This window comes from Alosa sapidissima, chromosome 18 (genome assembly GCF_018492685.1).
Source record: "Alosa sapidissima isolate fAloSap1 chromosome 18, fAloSap1.pri, whole genome shotgun sequence".
Lineage (NCBI taxonomy): Eukaryota > Metazoa > Chordata > Actinopteri > Clupeiformes > Clupeidae > Alosa > Alosa sapidissima.
In genome coordinates this window covers 1860369-1881900 of record NC_055974.1, presented here as the reverse complement: position 1 = coordinate 1881900, position 21532 = coordinate 1860369, and the positions used below count along the sequence as shown (strand labels likewise).

General features: G+C 43.2%; 2 protein-coding genes across 7 annotated transcripts in view; one reads left to right on the top strand and one right to left on the bottom strand.

Moving 5' to 3' along the window:
* ecsit (ECSIT signaling integrator) overlaps window positions 1–5193 on the top strand; it is a 5889-nt gene extending 696 nt beyond the window's left edge. Inside the window, exons 2-8 of one of the 3 annotated variants that reach the window (XM_042069049.1) lie at window positions 1–37; window positions 875–1283; window positions 1512–1735; window positions 2523–2580; window positions 3671–3819; window positions 4068–4188; window positions 4454–5193. The exon at window positions 1–37 is cut by the window's left edge and continues 119 nt beyond it. In XM_042069049.1, coding sequence (XP_041924983.1) covers window positions 1–37; window positions 875–1283; window positions 1512–1735; window positions 2523–2580; window positions 3671–3819; window positions 4068–4188; window positions 4454–4716 — 1261 coding nt within the window. In that variant the 3' untranslated portion in view covers window positions 4717–5193. Of the gene's footprint in view, window positions 38–128; window positions 567–871; window positions 1284–1511; window positions 1736–2522; window positions 2581–3670; window positions 3820–4067; window positions 4189–4453 lie in introns of those variants that run through there. The other 2 variants (XM_042069048.1, XM_042069050.1) reach the window with 2 other exon arrangements.
* A 380-nt stretch (window positions 5194–5573) lies between these two features.
* si:dkey-28a3.2 lies at window positions 5574–19977 on the bottom strand. Of its 4 annotated transcripts, XM_042070407.1 has the most exons (8): window positions 19236–19252; window positions 19005–19136; window positions 12877–16383; window positions 11729–12508; window positions 10385–10431; window positions 10170–10225; window positions 8342–8668; window positions 5574–7708 (listed from the first exon to the last, which is right to left on the bottom strand). In XM_042070407.1, exons 3-8 carry the CDS (start codon window positions 16174–16176, stop codon window positions 7611–7613), a joined length of 4608 nt encoding a protein of 1535 aa, XP_041926341.1. In that variant the 5' UTR covers window positions 16177–16383; window positions 19005–19136; window positions 19236–19252; the 3' UTR covers window positions 5574–7610. The 4 variants fall into 4 exon arrangements, with proteins under 4 accessions (XP_041926341.1, XP_041926342.1, XP_041926338.1 ...); XM_042070408.1 differs by lacking the exons at window positions 19005–19136; window positions 19236–19252 and adding an exon at window positions 19772–19977; XM_042070404.1 differs by having other exon boundaries at window positions 19005–19531.
* Between the last annotated feature and the right edge of the window lie 1555 nt (window positions 19978–21532).

The following is a 21532-nucleotide window of genomic DNA, read 5'->3' as shown; positions in this document are numbered from 1 at the left end:
ACATTGCTCCCTCGGTCTAAGCAGTACCGGTGTCCAGGTAAATGACATCTACCATACACTGTTTCACCATCGACCTACACTATATTGCCAAAAGTATTGGGTCACCTGGTTGTTTTTTATTCCTTAGTTCCATTGAAAAGAAACTCTGAATGCTTCAGCATACCAAGAGATCTTGGACAATTCCATGCTCTTAACTTTGTGGGAATAGTTTGGGGATAGACCCTGTTCCAACATGACTGTACACAATGGACAGTGCACAAAGCAAGGTCCATAAAGACATGGATGACATAGTTTAGTGTTGACTGACCTGCACAGAGTCCTGACCTCAACCCTATATAACACCTTTGGGATGAATTAGAGCGGAGACTGAGAGCCAGTCTCCTCGTCCGACATCAGTGTGTGACCTCACAAATGCGCTTCTGGAAGAATGGTCAAACATTCCCATAAACACACTCCTAAACCTTGTGGAAAGCCTTCCCAGAAGAGTTGAAGCTGCTATGCAAAAGATGGATCGACGTCATATTAAACCCTACGGATTAAGAATGGGATGTCACTTAAGTTCATATGTGAGTCAAGGCAGGTGACCTAATCATTTTTGGCAATATAGTGTATTTCATTGCTGCCATTTTGACATGAAATAATAGGGCAAGCACAGCTGTTAGGCTACTAAGTACCTTAATGAAGTCTCTGTTCAATAAAAGTGTAGCAGAATCAGAACCTTAATTAATGTCATTAGTAACACATAGGCCTGCCATATATTTCATGTCAAAAAATGGCTGTTGTGAAAAAGGTCCATTGAAGCATCCATGGAGCTATTTCCAGCTGAGAGTCTGTGGTGATTCTTTTCCATTTTATTTTTGTTTTTCTCCAGCAGGTGCACCGGGCATTCCATGCCAGCTCCAGGTACGACAAGAAGCAGCCTGTGCCCTCAACTCTCAAAGGAAGTGAGGAGGATGGCAACAAGGACAAGTCTTTGGTTGCCCATGACGACCTGTTTGAAAGGGCGGGCAAAGAGGCAAAGAACAAAGCCACATTCAACAAGGTCGTGGAGGTTTTCAACAAGAGGGATGTGCGCCGGCGAGGCCACGTGGAGTTCATATACGCAGCGCTGAAGAAGATGCCAGAGTTCGGGGTGGAGCGAGACATCACCGTTTATAACAAGCTCTTGGATGTTTTTCCCAAGGAGGTGTTTGTGCCACGGAACTTTATCCAGAGGATGTTCAACCATTACCCACGGCAACAGGAGTGCGCAGTAGAAGTGCTGGAACAGATGGAGAATCATGGTGGGTCTCCACACACAATCTACAATCTCAGAAACCTTCTGCCCGCTTAAATATTTCATTTTATACCTAGTCATATGCTTTTATCATCTTTTTCAAGCAGTTAACCTTACTACCGTGAGTGTGCATATGGTCTCAGTTTAAATTTAGGTCACTGGTGCTATCCTCAGACAGGCAAGTGTTGTCAAGCAACGTTCCATTTTTGATCCCATTCTTTCTGTCTGGTCACAGGAATCATGCCAAACGTGGAGACCAAGGTCCTCCTGGTGCAGATCTTCGGGCCCAAGGGCCACCCGGTGAGGAAGTACCAGCGCCTCATGTACTGGTTCCCCAAGTTCAAGCACGCTAACCCGTTCCCTGTGCCCCACGAGCTGCCCGCGGACCCGGTGGACCTGGCCCGCTTCAGCCTCACGCGCATCGCCAACGACATGGACACCAGAGTCACCGTCTATCAGGTCAGCTGGGAGGACTCTTCAGTCTCACATTATTGACCCTGAACTGTAGACGTGCAGACAGACTTTATGTTGAATGTGAACACAAGCAATATTTACCAAAGAATTGACCCTGGCCTGTACTAAAGCTTTGTGATATTTAAATGCTGAAATCTTAATCCTGCCACAATTGCATTGGTGATACACACACATACAGTATTACTCAATTACTTGGAGGCAGTGAATCAGGAGAGATGGATTAATAACAAGCTTAGTCTGGTACTTGAAGCACACATAGGCCTACTATATGTCCCCATGTATCAGTTTATCCATACCTAACCTGTGTATGGATCAGTGATGATAATCTGGATTAGATAAGGGTTTGAAAATGATCATGCATCACCATTTCTATCATTCTACTATAGCTACAGTATAATACACTGTATACTATATTGGAACAACCCAAAGTCCGCTCTAGGGCATTGTGTACTTTGGAACATTCCCTTGCTCATCTGACCTAATGAGTTTGCCCACCCTGCGTTTCTGTGGTTACTTATCTATGGCTTCTCTTACATTTACATTCAGTCATTTAGCTGAGACTTTTATTCAACAGTCAAGGTGCAGTATTAGTAGTAGTGCAGCAATAAGCACTACTCACATAGAGTAGTAGTAGTAGTGCAGAAATAAGCACTACTCACATAGAATAGAACAACAGCTCAAGCGAAGAAGCCACGCTTAGTTTGTGGCTCTCATCTTGTTGCTCTATGATTTCTAAGTGGACTGAAGCAGACCTTTTCTCTCTCCAACACAGATGCCCTACACAGACATCACAGAGACTGGCGAGGAGGTCCAGGAGCCGCACATTGTTGGTATGAAACTTTCCTCCTCCATCATTTGAGACTTAGGAACATCTCTTTAAGAGTAGCACTGTGAAAAATGTAGGAAGTCAAAGTGGTCAAAATGCCTTATGTACTCACACCTATGAATACTGGTATTCCTGTTCACTTACTTAACATCATGATTCAATGTGTTGAGTGTTGATCAGACCAAAGGTTGTTTGACATTGATTGTTAGGGCCAATTTATCCTTTTGTTTTAGTTTACTTAATGTCGTCTCCCCCTGCACAAGTCATGACACACCTGCAGGAAGACTATATCAGAGACTTTCTAATGAGGAGACACGGCACTCAAAAAATCCTCCATAGAAATGCATGGGGTTAGTTTGTAACGCCAATATGGCTGTTGTCTACACATATCCCACCCCTTCCTCGGCAAAACGTCGACATGTGAATACATTGAGCCAATTATGTGGTGTGATGTGAATACATTGAGCCAATCATATGGTGTGTTGTGAAGACATCTTCCCAATCATGTGTTGTGAACTCGCCGCTGGAGCAAAATTGGTGTCGTGAAGCCTTGCGCACGCACATTTCTGCTGAATAGGATGCCTGATGAGTGCCCAAAAAGCGTTGCTATATGGCCGCCGAGTGGAGGGACTTGCCTAAAAGGACTTTGACTATATAGACTGACAGGAAGTGCGGCCTAGGGAGGTGCTTGATTAGGAAAACGCTATTCAGCGCTAGACAGTTTTTTTGACCACGCTATTCGCGAATTTCTTATTAAGAATATAGTATAAAGGACCTTCATTTACATTGATTTGCATTCATACACTATCTAGGATAGTTTTCAGTTACGTTTAGAAGGCTAGAGAATCCTATTTAAGTTGAAAGTTTGGATTATTATTTGGTACATTTGAACATGCGTCAAGCATTCCCCTCGTCTGGCTCGCGTGGCGGCCTGAAAAGTTAGGTAAGACAAGCTGCCGATACATTGATAATAAAACATCTAGATCAGATTAAAGTTAACTGAAAGGAATCCACACAGCAGAAAGACATGGCACCAAATGTTTCCGTTATCAGTTGCTGAAGTAGTAACGGCTGCATTGCTCTCTGCCCATCAGGGATCCAGAGTCCAGACCAGCAGGCCCTCCTGGCCAAGCACAACCCCAGCAAGCCGGTGTTTGTGGAGGGACCGTATCCCCTGTGGCTCAGGAGGACCTGCGTCTACTACTATGTGCTGAAGGCAGACCCGGTGCCACCTGAGGAGAAGGTGTGAAGAGTTGTTTGTTTTCCCAATGTTTAAGATAGACAACCATCTAATGAGATCGGCTTGACACCCACAATATGGAATCGAACACATCTGCTGATGTGCTATTCCTCTAAATGGATACAAATCTATTTCTCTATTTGATTTTATGAGCCTTTAGTAGTTCCAGAACAGCAGGGTTTGGCATCATTAAGTTTAAACACTTTAAATGTTTTCCAAGCAGTGACGGCCTTGTTGCTTGTGCCCTGTAGGTGGAGGAGTACATGGACCTGGAGCTTGTGGGTCCTCAGCAATCTATTCACTACCCTCTGTGGATAGACATGGATCTTCAGCGTGACATGGGGGATGATTTCAGCTTCAATGTGGACGATGGTAAGTTCTAGAGATCTTTTATTTAATTCCTTCCCTGCACACATTGACCTATTCATGGATGTAACTGCAATATGTTTAATACAGTATTTTGTCCAGGTAACGAACATGGTAATTATGTCATCTTCACTCTGGCTATTTAAACATATGAATCTCCTCTTGCTTATCAGTAAATTATTTTGTAATGACCATGTTACTGAATAACTGAATAAACGTTACTGAATAAACGTTAATTATTTATGTATTAAAAAAATCCTTTGCTCTTCAGTGGAGGAGGGGGCCATCTACGCCATGTGTATGGCCGGCCAGGGTGACCAGGTCACTCTGGCCCGCTGGATCGCAGGCCTCCAGGAGACCAACCCTATCTTGGGTCGCATCCCCACCGTCTTCCGCCTGGAGTCCGGGCCCCGGGAGCTCCAAGACCTCACGGAACCACAGCGGCCTCCAGGAGCGGACATGGAGGCGGAACACAGCTCGGAACCTGACCATGTCATGGACCAGCAGCTGGGGGGGCAGAGAGTGAAGCAGTGAGGGCCGCAGGGAGGGTCAGCAGCTTACTGCAGCGTCATGCCAACGTGTCCCAGGTCTACTCCAAGAGGATTAGATGATAACCCTAATCTAATATTAGTTCCAACACTCAGATACTCCTGAGGGGCTAGCTGGCTTAGTTGTGCTTTGCTGGGATTGCAACTTGAACTCTACAAGAAGAAGACCGGATACTCAGTCATCCCTAACAGCAAAAAAATAAAGACGGTTCAGTGCATCATCTGTTTGCAAAAGGTCCTATGCTGATGCACGTGTGTGGACACTCTTGTTGAATACTGCAGACATATTTTTATTTTATGTAACTGGTTCAGATTCAAACCTTTTTGTTTATTTTGACAGTCATTTTAATCAGAAATATGTCCATTGGTGGTAATGTCTGAGTGAATGTGTATTATTTAAATGTATGAAAATGAAATCATGCAATATTGTAACAACTGAGTAAAAAGGTAAAGTCTGTATTTATGTGATGAAGTGTGGGAATGTTTTTTTGTACGGTGAGCTACAGATGAAACCGTTACCCCTTCAAGAGAGCAATCCAAAGTTTAAATGACTCATCAGAAGTCAGGAAGCCGTTCAGCTTATTCTCATATTCTATGGACATTCTCCTAATCAAGGCAAGAGTTCTGAACAACTGTTGGATCAAAATGGATAAGAGCAACGTTAAAGGAGGTAGAAATGCAGTTTTAATTGCATTATACCTTAATTGAGAGTTAATCCACCCCTTCTAACAAATCATAATTGTTTTATTTGAATGGTCAAAACGTCCATTCAAAAGTTGGATGGAGACTACCATCAGCTCCACAGGACAGCATTGTGCTAACGAGAAAGAGACCACCTCTGTCTGCTGTGTGGAAGACAATCCTGATACGCCTCTCCTGGGAGTGCAGTGAGGACTCCAGGGATGCCCTCTCAGATAAACCACTGAGCAAGGAGCGCTGCCACTCTGGCCTTCAACTGGTTCCTCTGTCTGAATCATTCTTATCTGGATTTAAAGTAGTGAGTAATGCCCTAGTAGATCTTGGAATGTATGTCAGGACCCTTGGAATGTGTACCAGGAGGAACTAGCTTAAGATGCCTCACGCAGGGGCCCAAAGCAGCGTGGTAGTGAGTGCAGAAAGCATTGGGGTCTTTCACGGCTGTTCTGCCAAAGCCCTCCATCCATCTACGAGCTGAAGGGAAATGAAAGTACAAGCATGGGGCTCCAAAACTGTGTTGTGTGAGGCCCTGCAGGGGGAACTGACTAAGAAGGAACAATAGTGAGAACTGGCCACTAAGGGGTGTGCAGGATAAACTTGAGCTGGATGTTGAGAATTTTTTGAAGGGGCCTCACAAGTTCTCAGAAATGCATGGTTGTGATGGGGGTGGAGGGCCTCCCAAACCCTAAAAGGGTCAGCTACTCACTGCAAGGTAATTAAACAGGGCCCCGGACTGAACTATATCCATCCAGCCACGGACACCAGTCATTCTGTACTCTGCAGAGTTTAGGTACAATCGTGATGCCAAGTGACAACTTCAGTAGATATGTTATTTAATGGAACTTCTATACACACGATCAATAGCCCACTGCAGCAGAGTAAATTACTGAGCAAAAAGATGCTTTTTATAGACCTGTGCTCAAGGGCCTCTAGGACACACGTCCTCTGCCTGTGAGGATATGAGATTGGCGTGTAATCCTTCGAGATTAGAGATGATTCTGGATGAGAACTGGGCTGTGAGGGCTTTTAATTCAGTTTCTGGTCCTTCAAGTGTTTTATGGTAATGCTAATCATGGTAAATTATTGATTGTTTCATCAGTGCTAAATATACGTGACCCATACATAATTAAACATCTTTATATAACACGCTTATATAACAAAACATGTAATGCATTTGGGTACAGATGAGTAATAAATAACCTGAAAGATTTTTTTTTTTTTTAAATCAAAGCCACATTTACATACACCTGGAAGCCCAATCATGCAAGACATTACTCAAAATGCTGCAACAAAAGAAAACCATCTTCAGAGGAATAGAAAATAAGAAATTCTACAAATGCATTACAAATGTACCTGTACAAAAGCTGTTGAATTACATTCTAACAATATATTCAAATAGGTAAGTATTAGTAACTGGGGAAACTGTGCTTTTAAATAATTTTCAGGTACAAACATAACCTGACCTGGTATAAAAGCTGCAATGAATAGCTGACGGTCTTCTTCAGTCAACCAGAACTGATGAAGAATATTAAACACGGCAGAGTAAGACTGTTCTGGAGGATGGAGCAGGGGAAAATAATTACATTACATTAAAACTGGACTGAGGCCAAATATGATGGAATGTTATATTAATGTCTTCTTCTATAATTGAGATGGAAGTGGCCAAAGTTTGAGGCTTGAAAACTGCTAGCATAGCTACTTCAATCTGAATTACTCTTTCCATGCAGGAGAGTCTAAAAGGCATTTTTTTTGTTTGTTAATTTTGCTTATCCCTGAACAGAAACATGTTTTTGTTCTTCTTTGTGAATGAAATATAAATATCGCATTCATATAAAAACAGCAAATATGACAATACATTCAAGTTTGTGTATGTGCATGTGTGTAAAAATGTGCCATCCCGTAACTTGTAATAGAAGCTGTAATAGAATGATGTAAACACTAGTTTGCTTTGCTCAAAGTCCTTCAGCTGTTTAAGTGACATGCACACAGGGCAAAAAGGGGAAAAAATAACTCAAATTCTTTTCAGTTGCTCATTCCAAAGCCCTTTTTGCCCACACCTTTAAACCAAGCAGCTATAGTACAAACTATAGTATAAAATAACTTCATGCACATCATTCAGTCGCTTCGCTCATCTCACTGCAAATGCATGACTGGAATACAAGTAGCTGCCATTTGAAATAGTACTCAGAATTTTCTCGTTTTCTTGCTCTTTGCAGACTTGTTGTATATTGATTGTGAAGAGTCGTCCATCTCCACAGTCACCTCCACTTCTGCGATGTTGTCTTGGGGGTGAGAGAAAAAAACAGATTAACATAGCATGCATTTGGAGAACATGAAATAGCCTTAACAAATAAACCCCCACATGGATGCTACATTCACTTCATATCGACAGGTGGTCTTTCTTAATGTCATTTTTGCCAGAATTAGGCAGCTTTGTTCAGTATTGGTATTTTGGAATCACCTTTGAAGCAGTGCTATACTGCAACATATTTTTTTTTCGTAACTCGATGGAAGCCAGGTGCCAAATCATGCATTTTCCTATAGGGGTAGATTGTCCCGGTAGTTTGTGTAATTATGAGAAGGCACTTGAAAAGGTGTGTGTGTTGTCAACTGCGTCTGCATTACTAGCAACCCTGGTATCTTAACACCCCCCCCCCCCCCCCCCCCCCACACACACATCCATATTTTTCGTCTGAAAGTTGTTGCAGAACGACAACATAAGCACAACCTCACATTGTGTCAATCATGTGTACACACTGACTCAGAAACTTTAATCTCCTATGCTTTTCACATCTGTAGAGTGTCACTGAATGAGATTTCCTACTGCAGTTTTCTGTATTTGAGGTGTTTGAAATGACGGATTTTTACTGTGTGAAGGCCTTAAGTGACGGTGCAGTGGCGGCTGCCTCGCTCACCTGGTTGCGTGGTGCCGGCGTGCTGCTGCAGCTGGCTGCTGAAGAACTGCTCGCGCTGGGCCACCTGCTCCTCCCAGGCCTGCTGCAGCTTCCAGCGCTGCTGTTGGCCGAGGGTCAGCGTCTCAGGGTGGGCCTCCTCGATGTGGGCCTGGGCCGCCTCCGGGCTGTGGGAGAACTGCTGCTCCCCGCACACCATGCACACCAGCAGCTGGTTCAGTGGGTCATAGTCCATGAGGTAGCGGCTCCGCCACAAGCTCGCTGAAGCAGGGCCGCCGCTGGGATCGAGGACGTCTTCCTCTTCTTTCTTGATGGCCAACTCAGCCTCTTCTGAGGAAACACAAGGTCAAAGGAGATAAGATGAGCTCGACTTCATCTGTCGTGTTTCTACATTCAAGAATGTAAGTGAACTCATTGTAAGTGAGAATTTGGGCAAATGCAGATTGGGTTTTTTATGTTACTTTTTCTGCTATCTGAGAGATGTTACTGTCTCTACTCTAAACAACTTTGGTAGACTTCCTTCCTCTGAATGCCTTTTCAGGTTGTAAACTTTATTATTACTTTCAACTGGGACAAAATTACTAAATGGAGATCCCTCATCTTTTAAAGTATCTATGGGAAGCTCATGTGAGGTCTCCATCTAATTCTGCATAGGGACTTGACCTTGTTTAGAATACCAAAATTCAAGGGATATTTCCACCATTTGGGGAATTGCAATCATTTTCCACCTCCCCTCGAGTTGAACTGATTTCTCCAGTTCATCCAGCTGTTCTGGCCGAGTCTGGGGATATCACATTTAGCTCCAGCCTAGCATAGATCATTGAATCGGATTAGACCATTAGCATCTCGCCTGCTAGCATCACACTTAAAATTGACTAAAATAAAATTTCTAGTAATTTTCCATACAAATGAATGGTGAAGGCTAAGCTAGTAAATCCGGCCAATTCATAGTCAACGCCATATTGAACACTGGGGCTCGGATCCAGCACCAGTCGGCTCTGACCATGCGCCAAGTTCCAAAGCTGGAAAAGACACATGGACCAACGTTGATTTTTATTGGATATTCTGGAAAAAGAGTCGTCCTCCAGTTCAGAGGGTGGGGATAATGCACATACCTTGCTTTTCACATAACAAGAAGAGTTGCTCAGGAACGCGCGTGGAGTCCGAGTGGAGTCCCACACTGAGTAACGTTTGACTGTAGCCGCCGGATAGGTACCCGCCAACCAACATGTACGCACATGAGAGCTCGTGCCCAACACGGACTTTCATGCACGGAGTTGGTTCCAAATGCTCCATGCGGCGCCATACTTGAAAATGGCTTATGCTAACATGCCGAAGCTAATCTGCACGCTCTTGACCCCCTGGAGTGTACTATGGGCGCAGCAGCACCTGAAAATAGTCCCCGTAGGCTATAACTTCCAGCAACTAGTTTGAGCTGCAGCAGATTATTATGCCGGAATGAGAGTGTAGTTCCATGTCAAATCAGCCTAGAAAATCTCCACGTTTCATTTTCCGTTAGTCTTATTACACTTTCTAATTTGAGAAGAGACAAGTTTTAAATGGGAAAATTACCGTGTGTAATTCCCCAAATTGTGGAATATCCCTTTAAGAATGAGGCAACTTATGCAGCAATTGTTGCATTACATTACAGACTGTAGACACATGCAACAAGGGCATTTGGAGATTGGTCCAAAAGCATTCAACAGGTACAGGTGGTGTATTCTTATCCATCTGACACAATATACAGCATCAGATAAAGATATCTCTGTTCCAGTGTGGGATGTGTGTATGCAAGGTATGCAAGATAACAAATTACATGAGTAAACTATACCTTTCACAGGTTTGGGATGCATGCCCAAATAGCCCTCATCTGTATCCACTTGTGAACTGATGAAAAACAGGACAAAAAACATTACCATGTTAAAAAAAACATTACCATGTTAAAACATTTAAAGACATTTAAAAGGAAGTGTAATCGAGGAAACTCTTCCTATTTAGGTTACATATTTGGTTTTGAGGGGTTTTGTTTGTATGTATTCTTTTTACCTCACAGCCAAGTCAGTCTCTTCAGCCTTGAACCACTGTCTGGTGTCCTGCAATGTGTAAGGACAGCTTTTACACACAAATAAACATGCATCTTCCATAGCATGAGGAATCATTGTAATACACTACCTCAACTAAACAGCTACCTTAATTGTATTACGTTATATTTACATAATCCTTGGAATAATTAATGCCCTGGCCACATTCGGATAAGGTTTCATGAGGAAAATCCTTTTTTTCAAAACTGGACCCTATTTTCCTAGCCTGGCCACGCCCACCTAGATCCCCTTTCAGGGAGATACTAGTTTGGAACACCAAAATTCACTAATTAATTTATTTACAGCAAAGGGTAGGCCTACATACATTGTTTTCTGAGAGCCGATCCTGTTTATTGTCAGTTTGTAAAGTTTAGACAATGTAGGGAAGTAATGTTAGGAATCCCTGGTCAATGTGATTGAAATTATTGGTCCAGCCCAACCAAAGTTAAGGCTATGTCTACACCTGTCACCATGCTAGCATTGGAAAGGTTTCCCAATCGTGAGTGTGTTTGGTTTTTAACTAGGCTACTCTTTCCCCCATTTTGGGGACTAAATTTGTTCTAGGGAATGGTGAAACCTGAAAACCAGCAGAGCCCCTTTACAGCAAGCCTGTTCACTTCCTATTAACTCCCATTATATCGAAACTGGTTGCAGTTCACCTAGGGGGCGATCATGAACGAGTGCAATATGAATAGGGGTCTATGGGGCTAGACAGCTAAATATCGAATGTTATTGTAGTTTTCACAAGTACAGTATGGGTTATACATCTAAAGGAAATCGGTTTCTTAATGGGTGGGTGCCCTAAACACGCTAGCATTCTGCTTATGAATGCTGATTGGTCAGAGAAGCTCCACAGACTTCCATTCATTCTGAGCTCACTTGCGAGTCCCCTTTACATAAACTGCAGCCAGTTTCGGAATCCGCATGTGTTCAAAAGAGTGAAAGTTCTCCCTTATTTAAGTGTCTCTGACACCAGCCTTGGAGGCCACCTGCGAGGTTTTAATATCAGTGCCTCAGGATGGTTTTTCTGCACATTGTTTTATCATCAGAATACAATATATCACAAAACAGTGTACAGAGTACTAAAATATTTTCCGGATCCAGATGAACCTTGCTTCCACAACATTTTAATAATGAGGCTACAGCACCGTTGAAAGATGGACACATTTTCTAACCAACATTAGGTCAATACTGGACTGATCAGATCATTTTTACTCATAGCAGAAATCTGGGTGCCAAAAGATGGGAAAGTGGAAGCCAGGTTAAAGCAATTCCATGGTGTTCTAAATATAATGAAATTACACCCTACCTGAGATTGTTCATCTTGAAGTAACTGGCTTTGGGCGGGGAGGACCAGTTCCCATTCAGAAGATGTGCCCATATGTCCAAGCCCACTCTCGCGTGCTGCCTTCCTGGCCCTCTGCTCCTTCTTCTTAACCCGCCAGTACTCCCTCTTCCTTCGCATAACATCATCATCATTAACGGCACTCTGTGTGCGCTTGTGGGAACTGAAAGTGCCCGAGTGCTTGGCCAGGCTCCTGCTGTTGTGAGATGGAGGGGCTGCCGTACCGAAGAGTTCAGAGGGACGGTGGTTGGGGCGGTTGGCTGTAAGTGTGGGGGGGGAAGGGGGCACGGAGGCACCCGTTTGCCCCTGGAGACACCAGCGGCTCACTCCCTGCCTTTGCTCAGGGGCGGAGTCCTGTTGAGGCTGCACCAATAGCAGTGGCCCATTCTTTTCACCAGAGGGTACAGGGATTACCCTTTGCCGCAAAAGTGGAGGGACCTCTCTGCTTCCACTGGTACGTGCAAGTGCACGACCACAGGAGGGATGGCCCTGAAGGTTAGCCCTGGGAGAACATCCAGGCTTTGCGGTTTTATGTGCAATGAGGGACCTATCTGACGGTGAGCCATACTGATGGAGATTCTGCTGCTGGTTTGTATTGGAAACAGGGTGGTTCATGACATGAAGAGTGGGCAATGAATTGACTGTACCATGGTGTGTCTTTCCTTTCAAGGTGCAACCTGAAGAAGCAGAATTATTGAGAGGTAGACTGGCCTTTGGGCAGCTGCTCTGACTTGGCCTCTGAGTCTGAAAGGAGAAAAAAGAAAAAGAAATGTTGAATGTTTACAACTCTCATGCCTCTCCCCCACTACTGCCGAGCACCCTCTCATCGAGTTTGTGCTCGTCAGTGCGCACCAGACTGCACCAAACTGTAATTGACAGTCAGATCTCACACAGCCCTGCTCTGATTGGACCAGAAAAACCAAGAGCTAGAAGGGTGGAGGTAGAAGTGCGGGTTTTTTTCTAAAACCGGCTGATTTATGTTGTTCTGTCGGAGCATAGTGTCGGTTTCAGTGAACATGATAAAAAAAAATCTTGCCAACTGCAGCTTTAATGCTATTTGGGTCTGGCAATTAAACTTCACTTTAAGATTCTGTTATAATGTGCTGATGTACCTGAAGTGCTTTTGTAGCTGGTTTCCTCTGCTTCTCTTGTGCTTTCCTGGCCCTCTGCTGTCTCTTCATGAGCCTCCAGTACTCCCTCTTCCTTTGCAGGAGGGACTTTTCATTAGGCACCTCTGTTCCAGGTGGTTGATGACTTGATGTCTTTAAGGAACAAGATGGCTGCAGGTTGGCCCTTGTGGAGCAAAACGCCTGAACTGTTTGTGCTGAAGTAGGAGTTGTTGAGGTTTGAGAGCAGGGTGGTTGCTGAGTGGAGCAGAGAGAAGCAGGCATGATGGAAGCTGAGGAAGCCATGATGTCAGGCAAGGACCGGGTATCAATACATGGTGGACTTTCTTGACTGCAATGTGGATTGGGGAGAAGAGGAGATGTTGGAGGACGGGTGTGGCATCCTGAGTTTTCATTTGTCTGTAGATGTGCATCTTCAGCAGAAAAGCAGATGGACCCTGGCATTTCAACCTCCACTACCTCTTCAGCGGCATCTAACGCAGGATTTGGTTTGACATCAGAAGTTGTTGACTCCTCAACAACCAGTGGCTCCTCTTCAGTCTTACACTGAGATGCTTCCACTGTAATGCTTGTTTCTGGTGTGTCCGAGCTCACAACAGTGCTAAGCGATTCCTCTAGGAGTTTCTTCATGGAGGCCACAGCCAGGAGCGTGGTGGCCTGGCTGTCCACACTGCCTGATGGGTCTGTTTCACTCGGCAACTCTTGGAGTGCTGCAAGGGAGGGCTTATGGTCACTGCAGAAGGACTGTTCCAAAGGAGAATTCAGCTCTTGCTTGACCGACAACTCTTCTTCTTGCTTCACGCTTTCAGCTGGGAGAGGAATACATATGCTGGGTGGTAAAGGGAGAGTGGTTGAGGTGTTGACTGGGACAGAGGAATTTGTTGTGGTCTGGTTGCCACTGCTGGGTATAGACACTGGGGTATGGTTCTGCCGTCTTCTCATAGCTGCCATGGCCCTTCCGCGTAACAGTCCTTGCCTAAGTCGGGCAGCACGCTTGGCTCTCTGCTCCCGCTTTTTGATTCTCCAGTATTCACGCCTTCGAGCAATCCTTTCTTCTTCAGTTAGTTCTGGAGTGGGTTCAGCAGCCACAGGAACTGTGCCAAATGGCCTGGCTACATTCCCAATCCTCTTAAAATTTGTAGTGTCATTAATAATATTTTGATTATGGTCTGGAGCAGAAACAGTCATTTGAGAAGTACTAGGACTTGAGTTTGTGAATTTATTATGAAGGTTATTTGTCAGAAGCCTAGGTGTAATACAGACTAATTTTGGAGGTTCCTGGACAGACATCTGGTCAGGGTAACTACTTTTCAGCTGAACTGCTCCTTTTTGTAAAGGTGGAGGGTTTAAGTTAATGTGGCCACTAAAACTACCACATCCTTTATTAGTGAAAACCTTACAATGTGCAGTGGGTAGCAGTGGTTTGGAGGGGGACAACTTTTCAACTCCACCTGTGCCTTTTGCAGAAGATGTAGTTTGCATACTAATGGTGACAGTCCCATCCTCCCTAATATAGCCACCAATGGGCTCTGAGCTATCAATTATGATATTTCTGCGAAGTTGTTGGACCCTCTGACTTTCTGCTCGTGCCCGACGCATCTCCTCCAAGATGGACTGGTAGCGTTTCACACGGCGCAGCAGGCTATCCCGCTCCCTCAGCCTGGCCTTCATCTCCCCTGAGAGTTTGGCCCGCTGCTCACGCTTTTTGATGCGCCAGTATTCTCTTTTCCTGGCCATCCTTTGCTCAGCTGTTTCTTCTGGGTTTTCATGGAAAGACATGAGGGGCATCCTTGTATTTCTATGTACAAGAAACCTTTGGGTTCTTACAAACTTATTTATTTGTATTTTGGGACGTGCTGTGCCTCTGGCTGTGTTTGAAAACTGAGCGGTGACTTCTTTAGGTGCATGGGCAAAGCCTCGTTCCAAGTTCATGTTATTACTAACAACACAAGTTGATGTTGCCGCAGAGGGTGCATAAAATGCATTGGTCTGTTTTGGGACTCCTGTTTTTACAACAGCTGGTGGCTGAGGATCTATCACAATATGATTGGATATCAAAGGGCCATCAGATTGTTTTCTAATTGCAGTAGGTGTGCTTTTTGGACTGGGGCCAGACAATGCTAATGCCTGGTTTTGCTGCTGCCTCTGTATCTGCATTTGCGAAGCAGGAACACATGGCATCCTGGCCTGATTTACAGCTTGCCTTTGACCCTGCCTCAACAGTCTTGGTCTAGTAAGAGTTGCACAGGACGTCTGCACTGTCCCTTGCACTGTAACATCCATCCTCTGTATTCTCTCCCTCTCCCTGGCTAACTTTGCAGCCCGTTTTGCTCTTTGTTCCCTTTTCTTGATGCGCCACACCTCACGTCGTTTTGCTGCCCTCTGCTCCTCTGTCTTAGGCGTCTGTCTTTCAAGAGGAGATGTGAACTTTGTGGCCAAGGCACACGGTTTAGTCTTAATGTTGGCACTACCGACTTCTGAGGAGCACTGTTTCACATCAACCCCTACTTTGTTTGTCACACTAAGAGGCACAGCTTTATGTGGGATTTGGACTCTTACTTGAGGCCTCTTGTGGTCATTAAGTCCAGGTTTACTCTTTTGTGGAAGGCTGTGACTATACACCTTAACTGAAGTTGTTCTATTAGTAGCTTCTATTCTGCTTGGAGTTCTGTGGTTCGCGGTAATAGCAGGATGCACTGTGACGTGAACTGCAGGCACTGGGGCGTTGATGTTCTGTAGAGATCTGCTGGATTTGGCTAAGGTGTTGGATACAACTGAAGGCCCTGTTGTGGCCATTTTTCTACAACCCATTGCACTGCCTTGTGGAGCATCTGATCCCTCTGGGATTTTTGGTAAGACTTTGTTTAGTTTAATCCTCTGGAACCATCGGACATTCTGGGCAGGGGAAACGTTTTGTGGTGAGGAGCCTGGAACTGCTCCCGACACACGAACCTCACTTTCACCAGTCTTGACCACTCGCTCACCACAGCTGGAGGTCAAAAGACCTGATTCAGATGGGTCACACACATTGGACTGGTATGTTCCATCTCTGTTTAGCAACATGGGACCCGACGCAGCATTTTGCACATGGGCACCAAAGGTGTTGCGTCTCGCATCACAGACACTTGAGTTCTCTGCCCCAAGCTTCTTCCTAACAGCAGACACTTTTGCCCTTTGTTCCCTTTTCTTAGTTCTCCAATATTCCCTCTTCTTAGCAAGTGTGGCGTTATCAAATTCAGATGCTGGGCGATAGCGCTGTGTGCGAGGACCTTTTGCAGTGGCCATTGGATCATCGACTCTGCAACAGTCTTTAGCAAAGAAACTGTAGTCTCGCCTCACATTCCACTCCAATTTGTTCAGTTAGTTTCCCATCTTGGAGGTTAACAGCAGTCACATATTGGGTCACTTTGGTATTCTCTCCTCTGACTGTAACCAAATGACATATGAATCAAAGACATTTGTCCATCTATCAGAGGTTTGTGCTGCAGCATCCTGTGGTCCGGAGAAAGAAATAAGAGTAGAAAGACAGGTTTTCTCAATTTACATTTTTAAGTCCAGAATGTGACTATTCATATGTACATCAAAAGAGAGGCTGTGAGATAAAAATAGGCTACATAGTATTTTTAGACAAGCACTACCTGTGCATCTCATGAAATAAATAACATAATTAATAACTTAATTTTACCACTATCAAGAGGTATAGCCTACTAATAATAAAGCATTATTGAAATGTTTTGTATATTTCAAAATAACATCACTAACTTTTTGTTTATTAGTATGCAAAAAAAGAGAATACGGCAACAAAACACGACGGTTAATGTAAAGATCACAGTGCCTTATTGTCCACGGTTAAGAAATGGCTGATTGAATAAACATTTTCATTCCCGCTATACAGACATCCCACCTTTCCTGGAAGCTAGCTCACACATATTGATAACGGCTCCCTGATGCTCAACATCAAAGCATCTTACAGTGCGATGGCAAAGTTTTACAAAAAAGTATTTCACCCTCAAGTGGACCCTGCCAATAGATGACAGTGTTGCTTGCTGCACTGTGTGTAATATTTAGACTACTTTTCCACTGCCCTTTGTGGTCAAATTACTTTAAAGACATGCTGAGGTAAATTTAACAGGTGTCATTTCTTCTTTTTAAGTATCTGGCAAGCTGCTCAGGTAAGCCTCATCGTTCCTCCATGACTTTTCCCTGACAAAAATCCTGAATTTCCAAGACCATTTGGGAAATGAATAACTGGGCATTGAATTATCAAAGGAAGGCTAACCACAGCCACGAGCAAGCAGTAATCGGAAAAGTGAATAACCCGATTAACACCAATGCTGCTTGAAAATCTTTACTCAATCAAAACAACACAACTGCAATTTTATTCATATTACCTGAAATACACAATCAAAAAACATGACTTATTAATGTGATTATCCATTAAATTAAAAATGGAGATATAGTGTTTTGGAACCAAACTCATTTGTATTTATGTATTTTGTCAAGTACATTTTAAACTACTACAACAAAATTCCCTGATATTCCCTGACTTTGCCCCAAAAATGATATAAGTCCTTGACTTTCCATGTCTGGAATAGACTTTATTAAAAATGTCATAATATTCCAGATATTCCATGACCGTAGAACCCTGAAGCCTATGTGATGAGGCCAAACTCCCTAGAAACTGAATTGAATAAATGAACCTGTGTAGATTATAAACTGCAATAGGCTGTGATATATTATAACATTTTGTCATCAGAGGTAGGTGGTAAGTGTCATGGTGCCTCCCTGAAATGAGTTTGAGTTATGTCTGCCCTATAGGCCTTCCTACGTGTCATTTAGTAGCCTATGAAATTTAACTTAAGGGTTAGCTAGGAAATCTGGGAGAGCAGAACCCTCATCAATAAAAGACCTATGGTGATGTTAAAAGAAAAGTTTGGTCTATCAACAACAATCTAAACAAGGCAAAATACATTTATTACCATTAAGCCAGCTCCTTACTACAGTATGTGATCTCAATGGTGATGCAGCATTTGTTTGCACCTCCAACAGCATGGTGTAGCCTACATGGTTACTTCCCAAAACCATCCTCAAATGCCCACAAATAGATTAACTTTATGTTTGTGTGAAAGAATAGAAAAGTAGCCTGGCCAGCCCACACTAGATCTCTTTTGAGGGAGACAGATTCACTAGCGTTTCCCCAGGTCGGCAGACTAGCCTACCTGTTTTTTAAGAAAAAAGTTTGTACACTCCTTGGTACTCTTTTTTGAGTTTATGTGTCATTATTTGGCAGATGACGTTTCGACCTTGCGGTCCTCCTCAGATTCACTTGCCAGACTCGGCAGACTACCTGCCCAATCAGCAAGAAGGGATGACGCTAGATTCAAAACCGTAAGGGCCTATGGTAAGGGCCAGAAAACATCAAAAAAATGCAGTTGGAAAAATGTAGAATTTAATTTACAGCCAAGGCCCACATACATTGTTTCCGGACTTCTTATACTGTTTATTGTCAGTTTGTAAAGTTTAGATTAAGTAGTAACGTCAGGAATCCCTGATCAATGTGATTGGTTGGGTTGGACCAATGATTCCGATTTTAGCCCCACCCACATTTTAATTGCTTCCTAGCCCATGCTTACACCCAACTGCATGGCCTAAAATATATAGGCCTATCACTAATTATCCTTGCCCCACTAGAGGCCACAGAATGTGACATTAATGGTCAAGAGTTAAAGTAGCTAGCACACACATACCAATATGCAGTTCAAATGATTCCCTGTTTTCAACTACATAAAACCCTATTTTTTATAAATGATTTCCTGTTTTCAACTACATAAAGTCCTATTTTTATGCTATAGCACACTGAAATAACAGAGCTGACTTTTAGATGCTGTCTTTGTTGGCTGGAATGCGGAGAATTCCTGAAAAATCTAGACGTGGAACAGTCAAATCAGGAAGCAAAAAAACCGACCTGTCCCTTTAAAACATGTCCCCCTCTGTCTATAGTGGAGGGTTATCGTTAGCCATAATTCACGTATTTATTTACAAATACATTCAGCTAGGGCTCCGTAGCATTTCCTACAGTAGTGCGACAAAATTGAGAGGGTTAAATAACTTACAAGCGCGCCAGTTTCGTTGTAATCATGCCCAGTTTGCGTTGTCTCTTGTGTAACGTTACTACTGTAGGCTACAATGGACAAGCTCTTCCTTCTCCTGTCCACACAGACTGGCGTCTGTCTGCCAGGGGATTGCTTTATGTAAAACGAAGCGATACCAATTACATAGCAATGCTCGGCGCCATTCAAAACCCCTCTCCGAAATGTGTGAAATAAAGCATGCATCAGTTTTACCTGGTAGTTACACCTAACTTTCCGGGACACTTTTCGGGCGCTTGGACATGGGCACTGTCAGGACACTGCAGCTACTTTGCACGAGCCAGGCTGCCTTTCTTCCTATTGATGCCTTGACAACGGTGAAAAGTACCAGGATGTGGGACCTAACAGCTTGTGTGTACACTGCGTAACGCGTGGACAGACAGAACGTTCTTAAAGCTCCAGTGCGAACCAAAAGAGGACATGGCTGTGTGTGAGAGTGTGTTAGCAATATTAACTCCGATATGAGACGAACGTGCGTGTCGGTAACTGACACAAAAACTGAGAACGTTGAAATCTAACTTGTAAGCTATTAGGCCTACAAAATGAAAGCTTTGGTTGTGGTTTCACATTGATTCATTTGTTGATAGATGATTGAACACAAGCTCGCATGACATAGCCACATGAGTAACCTACATTTATCCCACAAACACGTTGCATACAACAGCTGGAGGCCTGGCTTATCAATGCTGTGTTGTGGAATATTCCATGTTTTATGTCTTCACTTGGCCTACCCCAGTTAGCAAGAGGCTGGTGGAGCGCTGTCGGCCCACTGGGCCAGATCAGGTGGTCCACTGGTGTTTCTCTCATTGGTTTTCCTGCGGTCCACTGGTAGGTTGCTGACAAACACCCCAACACTTTGTCAATTGTGGTCCAAACATTTTTTTTATATTCACAACCAGTTAAATTAAAGATGATGGTGGTCCAGCAGCAGACTAGTGGCACACTACTGGTGGTCGGATATTTGCAAATCTGATTTTGCTATCTGGGGCATAACATGACCATTGCTATGAACAAAAACCTACAAACAACATCCAAAGTCTGAGTCATAAATAAGCTCCTTGTCTCCATTTGTTAAAGTTATTCCAAGCATATTTCCATATTCAAATACGGGCCATTTCTAACAATCTTGGTAAAGGGTGACCACCAGTAAATAACTAACATTTTTAATTGAAGATGACTAGTCTACAAAGTATCCTACTTTTTCATGAACTGTGGTGACAGACATGAACTTGTTAACAGACACACATGTAGGCCTACAACTAATGAGGACAAAGAAGTAGTTATTAAGTAGAAAACAAAGTAGTTTGTCTTTGGATGAGCCAGGATTCACGTGTGCTGAGCAGTATTACATGTTTTCTGTATGGTTTCAGAGCTTTTGAGCATTGATTGAGCAGATTTCATCAGGCATATATCAGACCTTACATATATCTGAATACACATTTTGCTCAAATAGCCCTTACTGCACAGAGACGTCTTGAATTTTCAATAATGATCAATTCCTGATATTTTGCATTCATTTTTTTCGTTGAAGCTATAGTGCACTATAACAGCCATCTTCTAGCTTCAACATTTCAAAAAGAGTTTCCTATGGTTCTGTTAAGGGAATAAAAATCACAAGGAATATCTGCACACTAGCTCCTCTTTTTGTCTTGTTTATTAGAATTGTACTATAGGTAACTCTGACGTCTCGAGCATCACTCTTCATCAGACTACATCAGATCTCATCAGACCTTAAGGGAATAACCTGATACCTTAATTGGACTGATTAATGAGATCTAGCGGCAGCTGTTGGCCTAAAGGGAAAATCACATTGAACAGGTGAAAACTCACTAAAAACGAAACCATCGAAGAAGTCTACCACCCCATGTGGCCAACTCATTCCCATAGGCTTTTAGGTAGGCTAGATCAAATCCCATTAAAGTGCAGGCCTATGGTTTGTTCGTAGTAGGCTACTTGAAATCACTGAGCATGACCTAACCTATAAGTGCTGCATATAGAGTAAAATTAGTAACTTGTTGAAATAATTTGTTAAATGTTTGTGTTATGCCACATGATACATTGTTTAAATAAATTATACCAACCATTTAAGCTGTCCATAATGACTCATCTTGAATATGAAAGCACTCTGGCCTTGTTTGACATGTTATGCATAATAAGCCAACCTTTATACAAATTCCAATGACCTGTTTTTCAATTATTATATTATTAAATTCAAGATTAAAGCCCAATTTGGAGGCTGTTTTTATTTTTGTACAAAATGTCATATTTTTCTAAGTAGGCTTAGACTAGCCTATAAAAAAATAGCATTTGACATCCCTACAAAACCCGAAAAAGTGTTAGGATTATGTGGAATGTGGACAACATTTTTTAAAATCCTGAAAAATGTTAGAATTATGTGGAATGTGGACGTTGTTTAACTGTAATTAGTAGATTTGGAAGTGTGAGAGTGTGGCCCAGGTCGAAGTCCTCAGGGAGATTGACCCGGACCTCCA

Excerpts from the sequence above, each read along its gene's own strand:
- si:dkey-28a3.2 (XM_042070408.1), bottom strand. The coding sequence starts at position 16,176 with ATGGCCACTGCAAAAGGTCCTCGCACACAGCGCTATCGCCCAGCATCT. Across the intron at positions 10,432-11,728 it reads TTCAAGATGAACAATCTCAG|GACACCAGACAGTGGTTCAA; the intron begins GTAGGGTGTAAT and ends TACACATTGCAG. Across the intron at positions 7,709-8,341 it reads CGCCGGCACCACGCAACCAG|ACAACATCGCAGAAGTGGAG; the intron begins GTGAGCGAGGCA and ends CTCACCCCCAAG.